The sequence below is a fragment of the Dipodomys merriami genome, unplaced genomic scaffold (genome assembly GCF_024711535.1).
Source record: "Dipodomys merriami isolate MVZ:Mamm:240054 unplaced genomic scaffold, mDipMer1.0.p SCAF_12, whole genome shotgun sequence".
Lineage (NCBI taxonomy): Eukaryota > Metazoa > Chordata > Mammalia > Rodentia > Heteromyidae > Dipodomys > Dipodomys merriami.
The window spans coordinates 44,503,527-44,529,271 of NW_027202493.1; the positions used below are offsets into that span (position 1 = coordinate 44,503,527).

Below are 25,745 nucleotides of genomic sequence, written 5' to 3' on the forward strand. Positions count from 1 at the left end.
TCTTTATTGCTTATTGAGGAATCAAGAAGTATATCTGTGAGAAACAAAGATGGGGGAGAGAGCCAGAGGGGGCGGGGAGAAACATTTGAAGGAATAAGATGCTTCAGCTCTTCCTGGACATGGTGTTCTCGATCCTGGGATGCTTGCCTAGGGGCAGGCAGCAGAATCTGTTATCTAAACAGCGCCCCACGTAGACTTCCGTTTCAATGCAGTATCTTTGGCAGGAGCCGTTTGGACGTTCACAGATTTCCTTGAGACTGCATTTGACTGCGCAGAGAGAGGGTTATGGTAACCACTGATCAGTCTGACTGTATTTTTGTACGTGGGGGTGGGGACACCATTTGGAAACCACTTTGTATGGGTGCTTGTTGGTATTTGATTTCTTACACCAGTACTTTAAAAACTGTGAACACTTTTCTTGAAAAGAACCCAGTAATAGTGGGTGCTCCTAAGTAACAAAAGACTGGAGCAGTGTCCCTCTGCCCTGTGTGGTTCCATGGATGCGCGCTACTTTGTACTCATTTGTCACATTACCTTCTCCTTGCCTTGCCTTACCTTCTATTCATTTCCCTTACTCACATTGCATTCTATTCATTTTCCTTATTCCCTACTCTCTCCTCAGACAGATGAAGAGACATTTGTTCTACTTAGTATCATTTATTTTTCTGTGTGAGTGTGTTTCTGATTTTCCTGGAGTAGAATGTTTTTAGAGAAGAGAAATATAGTTCCCTCTCCCTCTCCTCTTATATAATAGGTCATCATATATCTTTAATATGTGTATATCTAAAATATATCTGTACTGGATATGAGAAGTAGAACTGAAATGCAGCCTTAAAGGACAATATACTTCAAATATGTGTATTTGTATATTAATATGTGTATTTCTGTAATATATCTGTATTAAATGTCACAAGTGGAACTGAAATACAGCTTTAAAGGACAATACACTTCAAAGAAATGGGTAGAGAGGAGATTTGCCTGGGGGAAGGAAACCATATTCCTACCTATTCAATGTGTAAATATGTTTGTGTTGGTATTTGCTATGTTCTGATGCTTCATCCCCCAGGTAATATATAATTGTGTGTGTGTGTGTGTGTGTGTGTGTGTGTGTATCTCACAATCAGTTTCAAGTCTTGGAATATGGCAAGGACTCATTAAATGACTGTGAAATGTTTGGTACCATACCCTGTAGTCCGTTTTGAGAACATTTCCTGTTACTCTATGTTCCCATGTCTTGTGCTGTTTCCCTGTAGCTGAAGGAATTGAATCCCCCAATCATAGGACTTTTAAAAAATGTCACATCATTGCTCATTTGCAACAGTTCAAGTCACATGAAGGATATTCTTTGTGTTGGGAGCTCTTTGGGAGTGAGCCTTGATCATTATACATTGTAGACTAATTGCTGTAAGTAAGATTCAGTATTCTAATGCCCCCGTAGACTATCTTTTCTATCCACACAGGAACTGAGTGTGAGGTCAGGAAGCCAGGCCCCCCATGATCACCCATGATCACCTAGGGGTCCAGTGACAGGGCCAGGACCATAGCGTGTGTTCTCAGCTTGATTCTCTGTCCATCTCTTACGACCTTCCATGTCCTCCTTAGCACGGCCAGGCTGTCCCTCGACCTGTGATGGTATTAAGATCACGTGGTCCTCTCCACTGGCCTTGGCAGTCTTCCCATTCTTGCAGCCTCCAGGTCATTTTGCCTCTGTGCTTCCCTGTGGTTAGCAGGGTGACGGCTCAGTGAGTGCTCGTGAGACAAGCCAAGGGGCACACAGGGCAACTCTTGGGCTGGATCGCGAACAAGGACCGTACAGGGGCAGTTACCACCTAATAATTTCTGTGCTAATCATGACAAGGCTATTTTTTTTTTGTTTTATTGAAATACCTTTATATTATCTTGAGAAATTCTTAACCTTCCCTTCAAAGAACAGAAAGCATTGTTGAGGTGATTTCTAACACGTTCCCTGAGATTCTAATGCTAAGTGGTATGTTCTTCACGATGCGATGGAACAGCTTCACACCTGCTCTGGGCACATCTTTCCAGACCAGCCATTCATTCATCTCAAAACCCATGTGGTAGTTAGCGATAGGCTTCATACATGCTCATTAAGGTGCAAATAAAATTGATGGACAACATTAATACTCTTAGTGCTAAAAGGTAATCAACATGATTTTTCCTGTGAAGCCTGTACTTACAAGACTTTTTCAACTTAGTGTTCTAATCTTTCAAATTTGTGTTACTTCCGGTTTTTCTGTTTTAGTCATGTGGTTGCTCTTCCTTCCTCTCTTCTCTCCTTCCTTCCTACTTTCCCTCCCTCCTTCTCCCCACCCTTTTTGTTGATAGTGGGGCTTGAACTTGTGGGACCTGGGTGCTATCTCTGAGCTCTTTTGCTCAAGGCTAGGGCTCTACCACTTTGAGTCACAGCACCACTTCTGGTTTTCTGATGGTTATTAGAGATAAGAATCTCATAGAACTTCTTGTTGGCTTTGAACCACAATCCTCAGATCTGAGCCTCCTGAGTAGCTAGATTTACAGGTATGAGCCACCCGTGCTAGTTCTTCCACAGATCTCACTAGTGAAGTCTCTCTCTTCCTTTTCTAGTGCTCTATTTTAGAAGTGCATGGACTTCTACTTGGACTGCATTGCATTGCATTGCTATGGACTATTACTTTACAGAAATCAGTCATCTTTCTTTCTTTCTTTTTTTTCTTTTTCTTTTTTTTGTCATGGGGCCTGAACTCTGTGGGCTTTGTCCCTCAGCTCTTTAGCTCAAAGCCAGTGCTCTACCACTTGAGCCACAGCACCACTTCCGGCGTTTTCCACTTAAATGGTGCTGAGGAATCAAACCCAGGGCCTCATGCATGTGAGGCAAGCACTCTACCACTGAGCCACCTTCCTAGCGTGAATCAAAGTCATCATATGGGTTTGTTATTGATGCACTTGCTTTCTAACATATAGTGGATATTTAACAAATATCCAGTAAAAGTGGTTGTCCATCTCCATTCTCTCTACATTTCAGTATATAATTATTATTATTAGCATTATTATCATTAAGTAGTTAGGGAGTTGCTGCTTGACAAAGCAATTTATTAATACAATGTATCTTGATCCAGGTCTCCCCTTTCAGCATCCTCCCCATCCCGCCCTCCCACACCCTTGTTGATTTTGTAATATACATTAGATTCCTGACTACATTCTCCCTCTCAGCACCACGTTTGCATTTTCCATTTGCAAAGTCAGAATTATCTTTTAAGCTGCAATAGGAAGTGGTCCTAGTTGTACACATTTAGGAGGAACCTCTGGATTCACAAGAGATAGTTGTGCTTTTTCTGTTGTAAATGTTTGGACCTGTCGGTTGGCATGGGTAAAACTTGTACATTGGCAGCTGGTAAAAATATAAAAGGCTCTCCCATGCCTTCAGTCTCTATGCCTTTTCTACTCTTTCCTAACAGGCCAGGTCCTGGATTCTTAGGAAAAGATAAGAAGATATTCCTATTGGTGTGGAGCAGTGCGTCTGTTCTCCTGGACATATTCAGGAGCCACTAGAAGTTTCCCAATCTATTTCCAGTGTCCATCATTGGAAGCACAACTGCGCAGGCCGGCCTAGGCCTGGATGCTTGTCTGCATGTGGGCAGCTGGAGGACAGTGGTCACAGGGTCTCTGTCCATGTCTAAGCTCTGCTTTAGCTGACTAGATAGATGTTTTAAAGGCAGAAGTAATCCAAAGATTCCAGTGCAACTTCTAAGTGTAGAGTCTAGCCCAAGGAACCAAGAATACTGGCAGCCATTGATTGGGAGCTTTGTAGACAATAGGAATCTGGCAAAGAACACCCCCATACCCCAAATCCTCTGCCTGTGTTCTCATAGCTCCTATGCTAGGGCCTCAGTATGACTTTTTGGTGCTTGAGTAAAGAGATTTTCAAGCACTTGAGACAGGCCCAGCCTGGCTGGATGATTCACAGCACTGCCGTGCTCTTAGTCAGCCGACCTCAACTTTCTGGGGAGACCCGTCCCGCCTTTTCATGGCACAGGTGCCATGAAAGGTTTCACTTCTGAAACCCTACCAGGGCCCTGGCCCTCCACTTTTACCTTTAACTCCAGACCTAATTTTGTTACCTGGTAGAACTTGGCAGAGAATGGTGAAGAGGAGGATGGCGGTCTTCATGGCTGAAGAAAGAAAGAGCTTATTTGCAGAGGCAGAGAACGCTTCCGTCTGTGGCTGTCTAGAATGAGCAGAATGTCTTTGTCTGGGCGAAGAGTGTCCTTCTGTACCTCATTAAGGGATCCTCGGGGACAGAGGTGCTCTTGGTGTGCTGACCAGTCTTGGTGGGAGAACTAAGTGCTTGTTTGTTTGACCCTCGGGGCCTTAGGAAGATGTGGTCTCATAGTTCTGACCATACCACACGGTGCTGTAGAACATCATCTACACACATTTTGGCAACAGATGAAATCTTCTGTTGTAAATTACAAGTGGTTTGGTGACAGTGAGAAGTGATTTGTTTCAGATAGTGCTACCATCCCCAGGGTCGCAGAACTCTGCTCTGTCTGAGAAGCATGCAATTTGATTGCATTTTGAGGATTTGAGTCTGAGGTTTGAGGAGCGTGAGACAAAGAGGCAATGCTAACAAGTAATGTGAACAGGAGAAAGTAAAATGGAGCATGAGATTCAGAGACAGGACCAGGAAGCATTAAGATAGTCAACGCAGGTTCAGTGTTCCCACTGCAGGGCTCATGTTATTTTGTAGAACTCAGTGTCTTAAGCCTCACCATGCCCATGTACATTCTCCTTGTAAATGAGTACCGGCTACAGCATTTACCAGGTGGACTCTTAAATGTTAAATGGATGTTTTGAGCAGAACACTTCAATATTTCTTTTTTTTTTTTTTTGGTCATGGGGCTTGAACTCTGGGCCTGGGCACTGTCCCTGAGCTCTTCAGTTCAAGGCCAGCATTCTACCACTTAATCAATAGCTCCACTTCTGGTTTTCTGCTGGTTAATGGGAGATTAGAGAATTTCCTGCCTGGGCTGGCTTTGAACTGTGATCCTCAGATCTCAGCCTCCTGAATAGCTAGGATTACAGGCGTGAGCCACCAGTTCCTAGCTTTTCAGTATTTCTTAAGGACAAATATTTCATTCTTTTTTCTTTCTTGGAGGTAGTCGGGCTTAACCTCAGGGCTTTGGCACTGTCCCTGAGCTTCTTTTACTCAGGGCTAGCACTCTACCACTTCAGCCACAGTACCACCTCTCGTCTTTTCTGTTTATGTGCTACTTAGGAATTGAACCCAGGGCTTCACACATGGTAGGCAAGCATTGTATTGCAAAACCATGCTTCCAGCCTACACTTGCATAAGATATGGCACCAGCCACCATTTCACACAGCCATGAGACCACAAGTACAGATACCTAATCCTAGAATGCCACCCTGAGATGTTCAGCGGCCATTCCTGCTGTGTCGTCACCACCCACACTGCGTCTACCTCAGCTCCTTGGCTCTCTTCCCTTCTCCTCCCCACCACCAGATACTTCCTGTCTGCACCAATACTGCACCACACCCACCCCTGCGTCTCTAGCCTGGCGTCATGAATGGACTGAGCATCTGCAAAGATCCCCCCATCTTGGAAGGCCCCTCGAGGGCTTGGCTGGCTGGACATTGGTTCAGTCCCAGGAGCAAGCGGTTCAGGAACTTGAGGACGCCATCCATTCTCAGTGTCTCCAGCATGGCATTTCCACATGGTGGCCGATGAACTCTCACACCGCTGCAAGTACGCGTGCCAACTGCATACACACTCACTTTGTCCCAGCCGAGAAAGGGGCCTGGCCCTCAGTCCACCCCCTGCTGTCCTGTGCATGCTACAGAGCCATCACGGAAGCAGCTGACCATGGACTCCACCCTGGAGGCCTTTGAACACGGCTGGTGCTTGCTGCTCCACACTTGAATATCCCCCTTTTCCCCAGAATCTGACAGTACCTGTCTGGTCAGGTCGCTGTTGTGGGGACCCTAAATGGAGCCCTAGGGCTCCTGGGAAATCACGGCGTTCCAGGGACCCAGTAATACAAAGCTTGTCCCTGGGGAATCTCGGCTTCCTCAACAGCCTCTCGGTGCTCTCAGTCCAATGCCTTGTTCCCCCCCCCCCCCCCCCCCCCCGTGAGAAATCCACTGACTTGAATATTTTCCTGCTGGAGCCCTTCGCAGAGCTGTGAACAGGCAAGTGTTGTGCCGCCGCATTCAGCCCTGATTATTCCTAAAGCCATTCTGGGTCACTAAAAGTGTAGAATACATCGAGCCTAATTTGTTTCCTCATTTTTGTAAGCATCTTTGTCTTACCTTTGTTATTTACTTTTCTAACATTGTAATACAATTTAAAGGACAAAAGATGTATTTGGATTCACTACTTCAAAAGATTCTTCTGTTCTTCATTCCTTGGACCTGTGCCCTGGGCAGAACATGAGGGCACCTCATGTCAGCAGAGGCTGAGGGAGAGGGAAAATGATAGAGAGAGGAGGGGGAGAAGGAGTGAGGGAGAGTAAAAAGGAAGGAGAGCAGAATAGATTCCTCCTGGTATGACCTTCAAGGACATACCCCAAATGACCTGCTTCCTCCACTCAGAATTCCACATGCTTTCTAAAAGAGCCCATCGACTGGGGACAATGTATTGAACGCAGGAGTCTAGGGGCTGGGAAGGTGGCTCAGTGATAGAGCACTTGCCTTGCATGTATAAGGCCCTGGGTTCAAGTCCTCAGCACCACATAAACAGAAAAAGCCGGAAGTGGCACTATGGCTCAAGTGGTAGAGTGCTAGCCTTGAGCTGAAAAGCTGAGGGACAGTACCCAGACCCAAAGTTCAGGCCCACGACCGGATTTCCCCCCCCCCCAAAAAAAGAAAACAGGAGTCTATTGGGAATATTTCATTATCAAAACATAAGAACATGAATATATTCTATTAGGCAAAGAAAAAAAAAATAGATAGCAAGCATAGGTGAAAATTTTTGGAAAATTCTCAATGTCTTTACAATTGGTCACTGATTTATTTCTAATTTTGAATATATACATGCATCTTATGGCAAAGTATAATGCTAACATACTTTCAAAGCAACTTGTATTACTTACTGTAAAGAAAATATGCTAATCAGCAACCTGAAAATGCATACTTGGAGAAGTTATACTGAAAAACACATTTCCTTCCCCACAGTATTGAAAGTATTACACCAGTGACTACTTCCACGCTGTCTAAGGTTGTAGGATATACTAGAAACTTTCATCCACAAATCACACTTATGTAGTTCCTTTCCAGTCTGTTCTTTTTTTTTTTTTAATTTAATTTTATTTGAGAACATACTGTACAGAGGAGTTACAATTACATTGGCAGGATAATGCATACATTTCTTACCAAGCATTGCAGCCTCCACCTTTGTTTACCCTTCACCTCCCTTCCCAGCCTCCCCCCTCCCCCCAGTCTGTTCTTTCTTATCCTTGCGAGTTTACATGAGTGTGAATGGTTCCCCACCCCTGGGTGTGTTTACTCTCATGCTGCTTAAGGTGAGAGGAATTCCAGCAGCCTTTCCCACAGAGCGGACACACATGCTGTGTGCTCTCTTATGCTTCCTCATGCTCGAGTGTCTGAGGGTTTTCCCACAGAGCTGACACTCTGGCTTCTCGGCACTGTGCGTTTGCTCGTGGTCCTTAAGATTAGAACACCTAACAAAGGCTTTCCCGCAGAGGCGACACTCGTACGGCTTCTCTCCTGTGTGCGTCCTCGTATGCTCCTTAAGATGCGATGGCCTAGTGAAGGCTTTCCCGCACCGAGGGCACGCGTGCGGCTTCTCCCCAGTGTGTGTTTTCTCGTGCATCCGGAGGCTAGTGGACCTCACAAAGGCCTTCCCGCAGCGCTGACACGCGTGCGGCTTCTCCCCAGCGTGTGTTCTCTCATGCACCCTAAGATTGGATGACTTAACGAAGGCTTTCCCACAGAGCTGACACTCATATGCTTTCTCTGCAGCATGCATTCTCCCATGCTTCTTAAGGTGAGCTAGCCTAGCGAAGGTTATCCCGCAGAGGTGACATTTGTGTGGTTTCTCTCCAGTGTGCATTCTCTTATGCTCCTCAAGATGCGATGACCTAGTGAAGGCTTTCCCACACCAAGGACACATGTATGGCTTCTCCCCAGTGTGTGTTTTCTTGTGCACCCTGAGACCAGTCGACCTCACAAAGGCTTTTCCGCAGAGCTGACACACATGGGGCTTCTCCCCAGTGTGTGTTCTCTCATGCACCCTAAGATTGGATGACTTAACAAAGGCTTTCCCACAGCGCTGACACGCATATGGCTTCTCCCCAGTGTGCGTTCTCTTATGCTCCTGAAGATGAGCTGACCTGGTGAGGGCTTTCCCACAAATAGGACACACGAATGCTTTCTTTCTTTGCTCGTGTTCCCAAGGCTTATATGGCCCAGTGAAGGCTTTGCCAGAGACGTGGCATTCATATGATTTCTGCCTAGTGTGTGCTCTGCTGTGTTTCCTGAGGTTACATGAATAGCTGAAGGCTTTCCCACAGATAGGACAGGTATATGGTTTTTCTCTACTGTGCATTCTCTCATGCTCCCTAACAATAAATTGCCTACTGAAGGCTTTCCCACAGATGTGACATTCATATGGTTTCTCTCCAGTGTGTGTTCTGCTATGTCTCTTAAGTTCGCTTGGCCTTTGGAAGGCTTTCCCACAGAGAGCACACACATGTGCTTTCTTTCTAGCGCGTGTTCTCTCGTGACTCCTACGAGGAGACGGCCTAGTGGTTGCTTCCGCACATAGGGGAGCTTCATATGCCTTCCCTCCGGTGTGCATTTTCTCCTGCTGCCTAACCTGGCTCGACTGAACGGAGGGTTTAGAACACAGATGGAGGCCATAAGCTTTCTGTCTAGTGTCTCCTCTATCCTGCCAGCCCAGCTCACTGGAGCCACTGTGTGCACGCCCCAGTTCACTACCACCACACGCTTTGTCTCCACCATGCGTCTGACTGTGACTGAACTTTGGAGAAGGAACAAAGGCTGTGCCACACAAACTACTAGCGTGTGATTTCTCTCCAGTGGGAGTCACACCGTGGTTACAGTGTTCATAGTTTTCAACAAAGACTTTAGCACATAGATCACAGTCGCATCGTCTGTTTTCCTCGAGAGACTTACTGCATTGTCTAATGTCCAGCCAATTCTTAAAGCCATTACCAATTGGATGATCAATTTCTCTGTGTTCCAGGTGCTCAGGAGTAGGTGAGTATTCACGGTGCTTTTGTCCACAGGAGATGTTTTCTGCATCCTTTAGCAAACTTTGATTCGATGCAGAGCTGTGAGTCTTCGTTTCTGCCAAGTCATTCCTTTCAAATGAGTCTTGCAGAGGAAGAGACTTCTGTGGGAAGATGATGGAAGGCTGTGTTATTACTTGTCCACAATTCATCTCTATGTCCATTTCTCTATGTGAATGCTATGCTACTTAGCCTAGACTAGACATAAAGTGCATTATAACTGGTGCTGGTGGCTCATGTCTGTAATCCTAGCTATTCAGGTGGATGAGATCTGAAGATGGTGGTTCAAAGTCAGCCTGGGCAGGAAAGTCCATGAGATTTTTTTTTTTTTTTTTGGTCTGGTCGTGGGGCCTGAACTCTGGGCCTGGGCCTGGGCACTGTCCCTCAGCTCTTCAGCTCAAGGCTAGCGCTCTATCACTTGAGCCACAGAGCCACTTCGGCTTTTTTCTTTTTGCTTATGTGGTGCTGAGGAATCGAACCCAGGGCCTCAGGCATGCAAGGCAAGCGTTCTACCACTGAGCCACCTTCCCAGCCCAAGTCCATGAGATTTTTATCTCCAATAAACTACTCAGAAAAACCTGGAAGTGGTGTTGCAGTTGAAGGGGTAGAGTGTTAGCCTTGAACAAAAGAAGCTGAGGGACAGCACCCAGGCCCAGTGTTTAAGCCTCAGGACAAGCAAAAATAAAACAAGGCAACAACAACAACAAAAATTTATTATATTTTTTCTTCCACATCCCCTGCTTGAAAGTACTAAAGAGGTGCTCCATGCAGGATGCCAACAACAGAAGGATCAAGTTAATCCTGCCCCCCACATATGTATATATGCACACATACACAGAGATATATAGACAGACAGACAAACAATTGGCTTGGGACTGTGGGGTTTTTTAATTAACCTTTAAATTTTGTCAGTTATGGGGCTTGAACTCTAGGTCTATGCACTATCCCCGAGCTCTTCAGCTCAAGGTGAGTGCTCTACCACTTGAGCCACAGTTCCACTTCTGGTTTCCTGGTGGTTTATTGGAGATAAGAGTCTCACAGACTTTCCTGCCTGGGATGGCTTTGAACCATGATCCTCAGATCTCAGCCTCCTGAGTAGCTAGGATTAAAGGCATGAACCACTGGTGCCCAGCTGGTACTGTTTTATGTTGCATATCTGAGATGAAGGTTGTGACATCTGTTATTTTTCTTACTAAATTCAAACTCTGTGGAGCTTTCATCCAAGAAATTCCTTCACCTCAAATAAGAGCCAGGCAATCGCTTTACCACATCCTCTCTCCACTGCCAGTTCTTCACTGGTCATGATGGGAGTCACGTCTGTGTAACTTACCGATGACTTGGCGATGCAGACCTCGCTGCTGACATGTTGTATGTAAAGACGGCCATGTTTGCCATGTGGACTGGAAATGCCTGCGAGAAGTGTTTAAAAACATAGCTGGTATGAAATTGGGAGGAGATGGTTAAATGCACCTTAGTCCACAATTTTGAGTTGGCATTTAATGAATCAAAGGAAAGAAAACAATTCTTAGGAAAAGCACATTATGTAGCATTCACGATCATAAATGATACTTTGTGTGTCAATACTGAACCTCAGTTTGGTACCTGTGCACTGTCCCTGAGATATTTAGCTCAAGGCGAGTGCTCTAGCCCTTGAGCCAAAGTGGCACTTCCTTCTTTTTGTGGCTAATTGGCGATAACAGGAGTTATATGAAAACTTGGGGGAATATTCCCTGTATTGAAGGCTTAGCTGACCCTGGAGCTTGTACCTGAGCTACTGCCTAATAAGGTCTGCTTTTGTTGAGTTGGGAGCTCCACCCAAACATAGAGTTTTTGTCTTTAAAAAGCTTTGTGTAAGTTCTGTTCTGGGCTCAGGACATCTGCAGAGGCCAGCTCTCCTATAACCACTGCCCTCCCTGCCATTCCACCTCTCAAATTGTAGCTCATCTCTTTCCTTACAATAGGCAAGCCTGAATTCCTAGAGGCAGGTGCAGAGACAGGGACGATATGTTGCTGGACCTGCCAGACCTCTACCTTGAACTTGCCAGACTCTTTGAAATCTCTGTGACTCTGCCCTCTGACCGCGACCCCGTTTCAGCACCATCACCTTGGCCGCCAGTTGGCCTGTGCCTCCTGTCTCCTGACTCTCCTCAGGTCACCACAGTGTCCCTCTTCAACTCTCCATTAGAGTTGATCTGCTTTGTTGAGATTGTGGAGTGAGTTCTTTACCCAGTGCTGAAAAGCCTAGAGGTGAGAGAGGCCATTCATTGAATACGGATGCCTAGCTCTCGGTAAGCCAGAAGAACTCTGCTTAAGAGAAATGCAGATGTCATAGTCTTGGGAAAGCTTTGTACATTCAGAATGCTGTGATTCTACCTTAACTCCCTAAAAGACTTGAATCACCACCCCTGAATAGCCTCTAAGAAAATTTCCCCTATATAGAAGGTTGAGTATATCTTCCCTAGATTGAAAAGTTTTGCTGTACCTGAGCTTGTACTTGAGTATGTCCATGGAAGGTCTGCTTTTGTTAAGGCTTGGTCTCCACCTCAACCATGTGGTTGTTGTCCTTAAAAGCCTGGGGCTAGGGGTTGGGAAGGTGGCTCAGTGGTAGAGCGCTTGCCTTGCAAGCATGAGGCCCTGGGTTCAATTCCTCAGCACCACATAAGCAGAAAAAGCCAGAAGTGGTGCTGTGGCTCGAGTGGTAGAGCGCTAGCCTTGAGCTGAAGACAGCGCCCAGGCCCAGAGTTCAGGCCCCATGACTTAGAACTGTAGATCTTTGAGACTGGAGTCCAACTGCAGTCACTGGCCTTTTAAAAAACATTCCCAGCGCTGGGAATGTGGCTTAGTGGCCTAGCATGCATGAAGCCTTGGGTTAGATTCTACCACATACACAGAAAGGGCTGAAAGTAGCTAGCCTTAAGCAAAAGAAGCTCAAGGACAGTGCCCAGGCCCTGAGTTCAAGCCCAAGGACTGACAAAAAAAAAATCTACTTTCACTTGAAAAAAAAAAAAGACTCCCATTGTGATCTCTCAAAAAATGGCTTCTATTTTCTCCCATTCAAGAACAGTATGAAGTATATTCTAACCTGCAAGTTTCTGGGGGGACATGTGTCTGCGTACAGTCACTGGCTTTCTGATAAAAGACTCCTGAGTGGAATTCTCAAATTTTGGCTTCTCTGGGCTGGGAAGGTGGCTCAGTGGTAGAGTGCTTGCCTTGCATGCATAAGGCCCTGGGTTTGATTCCTCAGCACCAAATACAAAGAAAAAGCCAGAAGTGGGTGCTGTGGCTCAAGTGGTAGAGCACTAGCCTTGAGCTGAAGAGCTGAGGGACAGCACCCAGGCCCAGAGTTCAAGCTCCATGACCACCACCACCAACAACAAAAATTTTTTAAAATAAAATAAATAAAAATGGCTTCGCTGAATCTCGCCGTATAACAGGAGGACTCACCGACGGAGGCTAGATGACTGGCAATTTCTGACATCACATCTCTGCACAGCTTTTTCTGCGCCGGCCCCAGTAGGAGCCACTCTTCCAGGGTGAAGTTCACAGTTACATCCTCCAAGCTCAGTGACTCCTAGAACACCAAAAACACTTTTGATTAGACACATCTGTAAAGACAAGTGTTAACTCGGGTCTAGGCATCCGGTCACTGCACTAAGTCAAGTGCACTCTTCAGCATGATTAATGAGTCTCTGTTTCCCAGGAGGCCACCGACTGAAAGGGAAAGAAGCCGTTTCCTGGGTTCCCTAACCACACCAGACTACGTACTGGAGATCCGAGTATGGAGCTAGTTTTGCAGCTGGTGGGTTTTCTGAGTACTGCTCACTACTTCATTGTCATTTCAAACTTACTCCATTGGAATAAGTTTGAAGAAACTTATTTGCACGTCTTATTTGCACCTGAGATGATAAAATACCTGATGTCGGCGAGTCTTCTCTTATTAGGAGAGGCTTTTGCTACTCACCCCTGAACTCATTGTCCCTTCAGTGTCCTGCTGTCTTCCTCTGGGTTCACGCACTAAGCAGGAAAACGTGAGGCTGGAAAAAGAAGCCAGAGACCAGCATCCTGTTCACAATTTCCAGTTCTATCTGAAACGAGGTCCAGGCTTCTCCCCAGCCGCTACACCCTCCGCCAGAGCATTTGAATAGAGTCACACAGAGGTTTTCCTTTATCAGGCAGAGTCCAGGCTCTGGAAAGGCTGAGATTGAGGGCTGTTAATCACTCAGATACAAATGCAAATACCTTATGGAGAAGAGAATTTCAGGCCACGCTTCCGTACAGGAACTAGCCCCCCCAGCTTTGGAGATTTTCAATCCTTTTCCAGATTTCAAAATATAGGAACCCTGACTCATCCCTCCTATGGTTTTTGACTTCTACCAGCAGATGAATACTGTCAGATTTCTTCATGTCATTCGTTTTCCTCGGCTTGCCAGCACCATCACACACCTTGCGTCCAACTCCTCGCCGCACTCTCTCCGTTCTCATGTCTAGATCTGCCACTCGTGAGCTTAGTTTGGAATCGACCTAGGATCTGTTGTAGGGAAGGTTCTTACAAATGAAGACACCATTTTTTTTTTCTGGGAAGGATCATTGAGACTTACCTCACCAATAGACCTTCAGTTCTTGTTTTGCAAACAGACGAGAGTATATCATAATGGTATGGACACAGCTTTTAAGAGTTATTTAATGCACGGAGGCACAGAAAAATTCTCAAATAGGCTACCAGGGCAACAGGGAGAAACTGAGTTTCGCCACTTATCCTCAAAGCCGATGGCGCAGGGAATCCCCGCGTCTGGATGTGTATGTGCGTCCACGTGGGTGGCAGCAGCATCCCGGCCTCAATCACACACACGTGTGACTACGTGCACATCTCAGCCACTCACAGTGGATCAAAAAATCTCAATGCAGTACTTGAAATTTTGAAAGTACTATGTTAAATATAGTACACGCAATTTGATGGGAATCTGCAATCTCAAAATGTGAAGGCTTATCCATGCACCCCCAACCCCCTCCGGGATCTGTGATCCTCAGATCTCAGCCTCCTGAGTAGCTAGGATGACAGGCGGGAGCCACTAGCACCCGGCTAGAAGATCAGCTTTCTAAGCCTTCCCAGGTAGTAAAGTCTTTAAGACTCTTATCTCCAATAAACTATTTAGAAGAAGCCAGAAATGGCATTGTGGCTCAAGTGGTAGAGAGCTAGCCTTGAGGAAAAGAATCTCAGGGACAAGTGCCCAGGCTCAGAGTTCAGGACCAAGACCCCTAAACACACATACCAAATAGACATGTATCCTGCAAGAGCAAATACTTGGGAAAACAGCTCCTCCTTGCAGGCAGTGAATTCAGACTTCTGTGGCAGGATACATTGTTCCCCCTCCAGGATAAACACCTGCTTTACAATATAAGGCAGGGTGCATTCTTCCCTAAAAGAGATGTCTAGGTGTAATAGTCAAATATTTTAAGAACAGGTCAGTCTTAGAGACCCTGGGCCCAGGCAATAAAGGTGTCACAGCAGCAGTGAAGAAGAGCAAACCGAAACACCTGTCTTTGTTTAACCTTAAGTCAGACCCAGCCTTTATCACGTGAGCGCCCCTGATTTCCCTGGAGACTGACCAGATTCTGTGAGAGTGTGCCTCTGCCTATCCACATGTCTGCCTGTCTGCCTGTCTGGCTGCCACATGTCAGTCTGCATGTGTGCTTGCTTGTTGACACAGTAAAGCTCTGCCAAGTTTTCTTACCATTATGACGTCTCCAGAAACTCTTCTGTGATTCAAGGCAAGGCCCCTAGTGCAGAGACGCTACTTCTGAAGGAGGCGGTGCGCACAGCCTCCCTGGGATCAGTGACAGTGCCCGTTTTCTTTCCACCACTGGGCAGGCCCCAGGTTCTAAGAGGAGAGCAGCCTCGTGCCCACAGCGATGCTCAGAAGCCAGGAGTCACACGTCTGTCCAAGACTGGGCAGAGCACAGAGAAAATGGAAATTGAGAGGAGCTGGGAGGAGGCCCGAGGAACACCGCAGGCTTTCCCTACCCAGCCATAAGTGAGCTCTGCCGAGAGCCAGGACTCCCCACCCAGCTCGGAGAAGGAGCTGAGTGCAGCACGCCCAGCACAAGGGCCCAGCACGCCCAGCACAGGGCCCAGCACGCTGCACCGGGCTCGGGACCGCTTCCCCTCTGGAGGAGGAGTCCAATCCTGGGACTGAGATACCCACCCCCACCTTCCCGCTCTGCCCAAGGCATTCTCCCCCCGCACCCCCCAGGCATTACAATACTAGGCCTGGCTCACGGGTGCATATTGGAGGCTAGGCCTCCCTGCCTCTTGAATTTCCTTAAGGAAAGCCCCACCTACCCCCACCCCACCCCAGGAGTTAGATGCCTTGGTATCCAAGGTCAATTGTATTGAAATACAATTTAACCAAACTCTGTGGTTGAATCCTTTAAGATCTATATCCACTAAGTTTGGGGAGGTACTAGCACAGATCTGGACTGGCCAAAGCTGATGAATGAATAAAATGGCTTCAAGATAAGGTGGAAAAGGTACATAATATCCATGACAAGAGAGGAGAATGAGAAGGAACGAGGGGCAGGAACAAGATAAGTAAGATCTTAAGCACCTAGGAGAGAATTCACATCCATAACTTTGCAGTATTTCCCTGGGAAAGGTGTAACTGTCAGATCCATTAGCAGATTTCCTAGTTTTGGAGATCAGGACCTCCCACACAGGGAAAGTTTTAGAAAGCTCTAAAGCCCTCAGGCTAGTTCACACCAGCAACAATGCTTTCTTATCAGTAAGGAATTTGCATCAGTCTCTGGGTGATTAACAAAGCACTCAGCCACCTCAGAGCCTGGGCCCTGCCTTCTAAAGGAAAACCCTCCTAGCGACTCTGGTCGAATGAGTGCTCGGCAGCGGCTGTTGGTTGGGTGGAGATTAGCTAGGGAGGAGCCAGAACATCACTTCCCTGGAGCTGCGAACTAGAAACCCACCTTCTCCAGCTACACTTTTTCCTGTTTACTGCTTGGGCTGCCTGGGTGAAACCTCAGTGATGACGTAGAATGATGAATTCCCCTGTGAGTAGCGACAGCCTTTCCTAATGACGTGGGACTCTCACATCAGGTGTTTTACCTCCCCCCAGTTTGCCAGTGGAAAGGCTTGAACTCGGGGCCTGAGCTCTATCCCTAGGCTGTTTAGCTCCAGGCTAGCTCTCTACCACCTTGAGCCACAGCCCCACTTTCAGTTTCCTGGTGGTTTGTTGGAGATTAGAGACTCCAGGACACTTCTGGGTGGGCTGGCCCTGAAGCAGGATCCCCAGATCTCAGCTTCATGCGTAGCTTGGATTACAGCCTTCAGCCCACAGTGCTGTGCCATTTTACCCTGTTAAGTACAAATAAGGCTTGCTCATGGGATTGATGCCAACTAAGTTTGAAGTGGCTCTGAAGTAGTAATCACTGCTCAGAAAACACATTATCTACTAAACTTATCCATCACTGGTGTGGTCGGGGAACACAGGGAATGTGTTCTTTCTCTTTCACTTGGTGGCCTCATGGGAAATGTTTGTTACCTGACACAGGTGAGGGTTTATGAAATTTCCCTTTAAATGTAGGGACTCTTCATTTAGGGTCCTTGACTTCCATCATAGAATAAAAATTTCTGGGCAAGTCACGATGGTAAGAACTATTAGGGGAGCTTTACTGAGTAAGCAAGCAGACTAGCAGACAGAAAGCAGACAAGCAGAAGGGCAGAGCACAGAGCTCTCAAAGGGAGACACCCACACACACAGCTCTTTGGCTGTCAGGGGTATTTATATGTAAAGACATGGGGTCTGACTTCAAAGTTATGCAAAGATAGGTGTTTTATTTTTGCTTGAATTACTCCTGGTGTTACTTTCTGAGCTTCTGCATGCGTGGGGGCATGTTTTCCAAGGCCAGAATCCATCCTGCCATCAAACAGATCCTCATCCTTGAGGTGAAGGTCACCATCTTGGCGTCTTGATAGACGTTGAAGGTAGATGGGACTCTGCGGACTCCAGAGGTTACAGAGGACACTCTTTGGATTGCAAATATGCCCTGCCTCTTAGGGCTCCAGGAAGCTCCAGGAAGTGTTTCCCCTAGATCACTGGGGTCCTGATGGTCGCTTATTGTTCTGCTGGATAGCTTGATCCGCCTGTGTGTAGCACTTTTGTTAGGGTTAAGCCTCCCTGTCTCATCTGCTCTGCTTATGTATAACACCTTTATTAGGATTAATTATCTTCACCTAGCTCGCTTTGTTCTATTTTTTACACTTTTGCCAAGGCTGTAAAGGCTAGGTCTCTGCCCCAACATGTGATTTTTGTCCTTAAAAATTATGTGCTAGCTCTGTTCTGGGCTGCTGGTCTTTGAGACTGGAGACTGGAGTCCACCATGCAGTCCCTGGCCTTGTGTGTGAAAGACCCCCGACTTCGGGTGTCCCCCATATCAGGACCTCCCTGCCCCAAGCACCAGTCAGACGACACCAGATGCAAAAGGCAAGAGGGTTTTATTTGGGCATGCCCAGGTTCCCAGGTGCACGTGACCTCGAGATCCGCAAGGTTCGGGTCAGTGGCTGGGAACCCCGAGCAGTCCCGGGGATGGTCCTTTTATGGGACCCCTCTGTCCGTTACAGGAGTGCCCGCGCTTTTTCAGCCAGTAAATTTAAAGTATTACAACCTGGTCTGCACGCAGGCAGCCAATCCTTTTAAAACAAATCATGTGTTTTGGCCAATCACTGTTCGAGGGGGTCCCTCGGTGTACGTGCCGAGTTGTGTGTCTCCGGCCCTTGGTATGAGGAAGTGACCTTTGTCCGAGTCGACGCCTAATCGTTCGCTCACACCAGGGGGCTGACTGCGGGGTGGGGTTAGTTAGTAGGGTGTGGGCTTATTGATTAACTGGTGAGGTTAGTTATCAAAAGGGGGAATATGGGGGTAATATAATTTTCTTAGCAAAGCATGTTACAGAAGCCAGAAATAGCGTGGTTAGATACAAAACTCTGTTCCCCTAAAAAAAAGGAGGCTCAGGGCCTGGTTGGTTAGGGAGGGGGTCTTTCATGTGTATGTATGTATGTATGTATGTATGTATGCATGTATTTATTGCCAGTCCTGCGGCTTGAACTCAGGGCCTGGGCACTGTCCCTGAGCTTCTTTTGCTCAAAGCTAGCACTTGAATGACAGTGCCACTTTCAGCTTTTTCTGTGTATGTGGTACTGAGGAAGAGAACCCAGGGCTTCATGCATGCTAGGCAAGCACTCTACCACTGAGCCACATTCCCAGCCCCCCATCACTGGCTTTTTAATAAAGAATCCCAATTTGACCTTTCAAAATGTGGCTTCTCTGTTTTCTTCTTTCTTTCTTTTTTTTCCTTTCTCTGTTTTCTTGTTTTACAACAAAAGGCTGCTTAAGTCTGGGGGAAGCATTTTTTTCCTCAGGAAAGCATGCATCCTGTCAGACAAGTTGTTAATTCTTGGGAGAGAAATTCATCCCTCAGGAAGGACTGTCTTCTGTTGTCTCTCTTCAAAGTAAAGATGGAACATCTGTGTTTCTAAATACCGTATTTCTGAGTTGCCTTCACTAGGCCTCATTTTGCTCTACTTATTCTGCCTCAGTTTCCACTAGTGACTATTCCATATGAGTTTTGGTCAGCTTACAGCAAATACAGAGGATATTCCTTCAACTACTTCCCTTGAGGTTAAGAGGACAAAGTCATTTTAGGGGTAATGAAGCAGGATAGACAAAGGGAAAATGAGTACAGTCAGCTTACAGCAAATACCAAAGATATTCATTCATCTTCTTCCCTTAAGATGAAGGGACCAAAGGAAAACCAAAGGAAAATGAGGCTGGCGAAGTGACTCAGAATTATGGTATTTGGAAATATAGAAGGAGAGGAAACAGGATTTATTCCCTCCTGAGGGATGCGTCTTTCACTCCAGGAATTAGCTCTTGTCTGACAGGATGGATGCCTTCCGGCAGAACTTCAGCTGCCTCCTATGGAAATGCAGACAACAGGTGGCCTTTCTTATCTCAAGGATACCCATCTGTCATTCTTATCTGGAAAGGGAGCCCTGAACATCCAGAAACTCAAAGGAATGCCAGGAGTGCAGAGCAATTATAAAGCACCTATTTTTGCATAACTTTGACGCCAGACCCCTTTGTCTTTGCCATACAAACACTCCTAACAGCCAAGGAGCTGGGTGTCTCTCTGTCTCTCCTGCCCAGCACCCACACTCTGCTAGAGCGCGCCCCTCCCTTTCTGCTTGTCTGTTTGCTTGTCTACTTGCTTGCTTATTCACTCAATAAAGCGCTGCCAAGTTTTCTTACCCTTGTGACCTGTCCAGAAATTCTTATTCTGCAGTTGAAGTCAAGGACCCTAAGCAAAGCCCCCACTTTTTCTTTTCTTTCTTTTCTTTTTTTCTTTTTTGGTTGGCCATGGGGCTTGAATTCTGTGCTTGGGCGCTGTCCATGAGCTCTTCAGTTCGAGGCGAGTGCTCTACCGCTTGAGCCACAGCACCACTTCCGGTTTTCTGGTGGTTTATTGGAGATAAGAGTCTCACAGACTTTCCTGCCTGGGCTGGCCTTGAACCACGATCCTCAGATCTCAGCTTCCTGAGTAGCTAGGATGACAGGCATGAGCCACCGGAGCCTGACTAGAGTCCCCACGTCTAAGGGAAAACTTCACTAACCCTCACCTGTGTCCAGTGCCGAGCTGACTCATTAATTGTGGGGTCGATTGTGATTGACTGAGTGCTGTGCTGCCCGCTCCGGACAGGGCAGGGCAGGGCCGTCAGCGGAGTCCTTACCTTGTCCTCATGCCGCAGGTTGGACCGCGACCTCTGGTATTGCTGAGGGAAACTGAAAGCCTTAATCTAGAGAAGTCACAAGCACTTGTGTGTTTTATCTAACTTTAAGCTCGGTAAGCATAGGAAGAATACATTTCACCTTTTTACAAGACTCCTGAAACACATCTTGTCATTCTGCTTTCCTCTTACAATACCATCATCATCATCTTGACATTTGATAGCTGAATGTTACCACTAGGAAATTTCATGATCAGAATGCAGTCTGAAGGTGTAGGAGAAAATCAGCAATAAGTGTAGACTATAGGACGAAAATGAAAGCATTGTGTAAAAATTTGAAAATTGGGCAAACCCCAACAAAGAGGCTTCTTTCTATGTGAACAGGATGAGATGATCGAGGTAGAAGAGAGACAGGGATCCATAACCCTGTGTATCAGCGCTGAGGATGGGAGGGGCCGTCAGTGATGAACGGTGGCCCAGTGGGCAGTGGAGAAGCTGCTTTTCCTAAGAATTGTTTTCTTTCCTTTGATTCATTGAATGACAACTCAAAATTGTGGACTAAGGTGCACGTAACTATCTCCTCCCAATTTCATACCAGCTATGCTTTTAAACATTTCTCGCAGGCATTTCCAGTCCACATGGCAAACATGGCCGTCTTTACATACAACATGTCAGCAGCGAGGTCTGCATCGCCAAGTCAGCGGTAAGTTACACAGACGTGACTCCCATCATGACCAGTGAAGAACTGGCAGTGGAGAGAGGATGTGGTCAAGCGACTGCCTGGATCTTATTTGAGGTGAAGGAATTTCTTGGATGAAAGCTCCACAGAGTTTGAATTTAGTAAGGAAAATAACAGATGTCACAATCTCAGATATGCAACATAAAACAGTACCAGCTGGGCACCAGTGGTTCATGCCTTTAATCCTAGCTACTCAGGAGGCTGAGATCTGAGGATCATGGTTCAAAGCCATCCCAGGCAGGAAAGTCTGTGAGACTCTTATCTCCAATAAACCACCAGGAAACCAGAAGTGGAACTGTGGCTCAAGTGGTAGAGCGCTCACCTTGAGCTGAAGAGCTCGAGGACAGTGCACAGGCCTAGAGTTCAAACCCCATAACTGACAAAAATAAAAATTAACAAAAAACCCCACAGTCCCAAGTCAATGATCTGTCTATGTATCTCTTTCTGTGTGTGTGTGGTTTTACACTCTCTCTCTCTCTCTCTCTCTCTCTCTCTCTCTCTCTCTCTCTCTCTCTTTCGCTCTCGCTCTCTCACACACATATATGGAAATTAACCGAATCTTTCTGTTGTTGGCATCCTGCATGGAGCACCTCTTTAGTACTTTCAAGCAGGGGATATGGAAGAAAAAAGTATAATAAATTTTTGTTGTTGTTGCCTTGTTTTATTTTTGCTTGTCCTGAGGCTTGAACACTGGGCCTGGGTGCTGTCCCTCAGCTTCTTTTGCTCAAGGCTAACACTCTACCCCTTCAACTGCAACACCACTTCCAGGTTTTTCTGAGTAGTTTACTGGAGATAAAAATCTCATGGACTTTCCTGCCCAGGCTGACTTTGAACTGCCATCTTCAGATCTCATCCACCTGAATAGCTAGGATTACAGACATGAGCCACCAGCACCAGTTATAATGCACTTTATGTCTAGTCTAGGCTAAGTAGCATAGCATTCACATAGAGAAATGGACATAGAGATGAATTGTGGACAAGTAATAACACAGCCTTCCATTGTCTTCCCACAGAAGTCTCTTCCTCTGCAAGACTCATTTGAAAGGAATGACTTGGCAGAAACGAAGACTCACAGCTCTGCATCGAATCAAAGTTTGCTAAAGGATGCAGAAAACATCTCCTGTGGACAAAAGCACCGTGAATACTCACCTACTCCTGAGCACCTGGAACACAGAGAAATTGATCATCCAATTGGTAATGGCTTTAAGAATTGGCTGGACATTAGACAATGCAGTAAGTCTCTCAAGGAAAACAGACGATGCGACTGTGATCTATGTGCTAAAGTCTTTGTTGAAAACTATGAACACTGTAACCACGGTGTGACTCCCACTGGAGAGAAATCACATGCTAGTAGTTTGTGTGGCACAGCCTTTGTTCCTTCTCCAAAGTTCAGTCACAGTCAGACGCATGGTGGAGACAAAGCGTGTGGTGGTAGTGAACTGGGGCGTGCACACAGTGGCTCCAGTGAGCTGGGCTGGCAGGATAGAGGAGACACTAGACAGAAAGCTTATGGCCTCCATCTGTGTTCTAAACCCTCCGTTCAGTCGAGCCAGGTTAGGCAGCAGGAGAAAATGCACACTGGAGGGAAGGCATATGAAGGTCCCCTATGTGCGGAAGCAACCACTAGGCCGTCTCCTCGTAGGAGTCACGAGAGAACACGCGCTAGAAAGAAAGCACATGTGTGTGCTCTCTGTGGGAAAGCCTTCCAAAGGCCAAGCGAACTTAAGAGACATAGCAGAACACACACTGGAGAGAAACCATATGAATGTCACATCTGTGGGAAAGCCTTCAGTAGGCAATTTATTGTTAGGGAGCATGAGAGAATGCACAGTAGAGAAAAACCATATACCTGTCCTATCTGTGGGAAAGCCTTCACTAGGCCATATTATGTTACCCAGCATGAGATAACGCACACTGGAGAGAAACCATACAAATATCCTATCTGTGGGAAAGCCTTCGCTAGGCCGTCTAGTCTTACTGAGCATGAGAGAATGCACGCTTTAGAGAAACCCTATGAATGTCCTATCTGGGGCAAAGTCTTTCATACATCATCTAGTCTTTGCTCCCATGAGAAAACACACACCAGAGAGAAACTAAATGTGTGTCATCTCTGTGGGAAAGTTTTCAGTTACCTGTCCAACCTTAAGCAGCATCAGAAATTACACACAGAGAAAAATGATATGAGAGTCATCCGTGAGTGAAATCATTCAGTATCTCATTTAAACTTTGCCAGCATGAGAAACCACACATTTGAGAATAACTGCATAAATGCAACCTGTGTGTAAAAGCTTTCGGTACATCCCATGACCTTAGAAAGCACGAGAAATCCTCTGGGAGGGAAATCCTGTGAGTCTCATCTCTGTGAGAAAGTCTGTCAATCAACTCATTGAAGACAACAGGAGAGGACATAGACTAGACAGAAGCCACCTGTGTAAACGTCTTTGTGAGAAAGGCTTTAGACCTGCCTGTCCGTGGGAGAGAAAGGCTCTGGGAAAGCCTTCAGTCAATTATGGAGGCTTGGCCCCATGAAAGAACAAACAGTGGAGGGAAACCATGGGTGTCATTTCTGGGAAAGCCATGAACTGATCTGCTTCCCTCAGACAGGGTAAAATAATACACACTGTTGGACTCCACAAGGACATTTTTCATGTGAGAAATCCTTCCATCTATATTCAGCCCTTCAATGTCATGTGGCAATACAAAAAAGAATGTAGCTGGGTGATTGTATATCTTGCTTGTCTATTACATACGTAAGAACTATGAATGTGACTCAGTCTTATGTGTAAATTTAAACTCGAACTATATGCTCAAGAAACACCCCTGGTAATTAGGATCAAAGATCCAAACTCAGTTTGGCTTGTCCGTCCCTGTGCACAAACACATTTAAAGGAAGTTGTATGTGTAATCCTCATGGCAGTTGAAGTATGTAGTGTCATAGGCAGCGACTGGTGCCCTGGATTATAACCAATGTAGGAATTTATAGATGCACCCTCAGGACCTTAGCAGGAAAGAAACTCCTAATCCACACTCAATGGAGAAGTCTTTCCATCTGTAATTTTTTTTTAGTGGTTATTTTGGTTCTTTGTTGGTCTTGTGGTTTGAACTCAAGGAGTGGGGGTGTGTCTGAGCTCGTTTGCTCTAAGCTAGCACTGCATCACTTTGAACCCCTGCTCCAATTCCAGTTTTCCAATGGTGAACTGGACTTCCCTGCCAGTGCTGGTTTTCAATTTTGATCCTTAGATCTCAGCCTCCTGAGTTGCTGGGATTACAGGCGTGAGCCACCAGCACTGGGATACAATGTATTTTTTTTTCAATTTTTTGTTTTCTTTTTGTCTTATTGATTGTCTTTTCCCCCCTTTTTTATTGTGAAAATACTGTACAGAGTGGTTACAATTACATGGGCAAGATAATGAGTACATTTCTTATCAAGCATTGTTGCCTCCTCCTTTGTTTCCCCTTCCCATCCCTTCCCATCCTCCCCCCCCCCACCAAAGTTGTAAAGTTCCTTTTTTGACATAACGACTGATACAATGTATTTTTAAGTAATAGGAGAATATGTCACTTGATATACCTCATTTGTCTTTAATTTTATGAACAAATATTCATCCAGCACCAGGTATGGCACACAAAATGAGCTCTAAAACAACAAAAATGATAACAGTCTTTAAAGAATACTAAGTATTCCATCTAAGTAAATGATGAAATTTATGTTTTATAGTTGAACAAGTCATCAACTATAGCATTATTTTGAAGTTTCCTCATTTGAACAATTTATATAATATTTAATATAATATATACTATATGTAATATTATATATACTATATATAATATACACACATATGTGCTATATAAAATATAGCAGCCTGGATGCTGTCTTTGAGCTTCTGTGCTTCTGTGCTCAATGCTAGTGCTCTACCAGTTAAGCCACAGTTTTTGGGTGGTTAATTGGAAGTAAGAGTCTCTCAGACTTTGCTGTCCAGGCTGACTTTGAACCATGATCCTCAGATCTCAGCCTTGTGAGTAGCTAGGATTATAGGTGTGAGTCACCAGCACCTGGTAAACAATATTATCACAAACATGGGCATGGAACTAACCACTATGCCAAGATGTTGGCATAATGTGGTCAATTTTGTTGCAGCTTGGATGAATGAACGTAAGTTCCAAGGCTGAGTGAGACTCACGGCCTATTGGCACATTTGCTATCCAGTAACAGGGAAGTGTGGCGTAGGGCATTGGACTGAGAGCACCGAGAGGCTGTTGAGGAGGCTGAGATTCCCCAGGGACAAGCTTTATATTACTGGGTCCCTGGAACGCCGTGATTTCCCAGGAGCCCTAGGGCTCCATTTAGGGTCCCCACAACAGCGACCTGACCAGACAGGTACTGTCAGATTCTGGGGAGAAGGGGGATATTCAAGTGTGGAGCAGCAAGTACCAGACGTGTTCAAAGGCCTCCAGGGTGGAGTCCATGGTCAGCTGTTCCGTGATGGCTCTATAGCATGCACAGGACAGCAGGGGGTGGACTGAGGGCCAGGCCCCTTTCTTGGCTGGGACAAAGTGAGTGTGTATGCAGTTGGCACGCGTACTTGCAGCGGTGTGAGAGTTCATCGGCCACCATGTGGAAATGCCATGCTGGAGACACTGAGAATGGATGGCGTCCTCAAGTTCCTGAACCGCTTGCTCCCGGGACTGAACCAATGTCCAGCCAGCCAAGCCCTCGAGGGGCCTTCCAAGATGGGGGGATCTTTGCAGATGCTCAGTCCATGGATGACACCAGGCTAGAGATGCAGGGGTGGGTGTGGTGCAGTATTGGTGCAGACAGGAAGTATCTGGTGGTGGGGAGGAGAAGGGAAGAGAGCCAAGGAGCTGAGGTAGACGCAGTGTGGGTGGTGACGACGCAGCAGGAATGGCCGCTGAACATCTCATG

At 46.2% G+C, this 25,745-nt stretch overlaps 2 protein-coding genes across 2 annotated transcripts; both read right to left on the bottom strand.

Annotated features, from left to right (window-relative positions):
* Positions 1-7: 7 nt before the first annotated feature.
* Defb108b (defensin beta 108B) lies at positions 8-4,318 on the bottom strand. Its single transcript, XM_070016025.1, has 2 exons — positions 4,119-4,318; positions 8-267 (listed from the first exon to the last, which is right to left on the bottom strand). The coding sequence occupies exons 1-2, from the start codon at positions 4,165-4,167 to the stop codon at positions 104-106; spliced, it is 213 nt and encodes a 70-aa protein (XP_069872126.1). The 5' UTR covers positions 4,168-4,318; the 3' UTR covers positions 8-103.
* Positions 4,319-7,480: 3,162 nt separating this feature from the next.
* On the bottom strand, positions 7,481-25,436 carry LOC138822988 (zinc finger protein ZFP2-like). Its single transcript, XM_070015934.1, has 9 exons — positions 25,405-25,436; positions 25,254-25,310; positions 21,971-21,984; positions 20,280-20,347; positions 19,975-20,127; positions 12,735-12,861; positions 10,621-10,700; positions 8,445-8,863; positions 7,481-8,369 (listed from the first exon to the last, which is right to left on the bottom strand). The coding sequence occupies exons 1-9, from the start codon at positions 25,434-25,436 to the stop codon at positions 7,481-7,483; spliced, it is 1,839 nt and encodes a 612-aa protein (XP_069872035.1).
* Between the last annotated feature and the right edge of the window lie 309 nt (positions 25,437-25,745).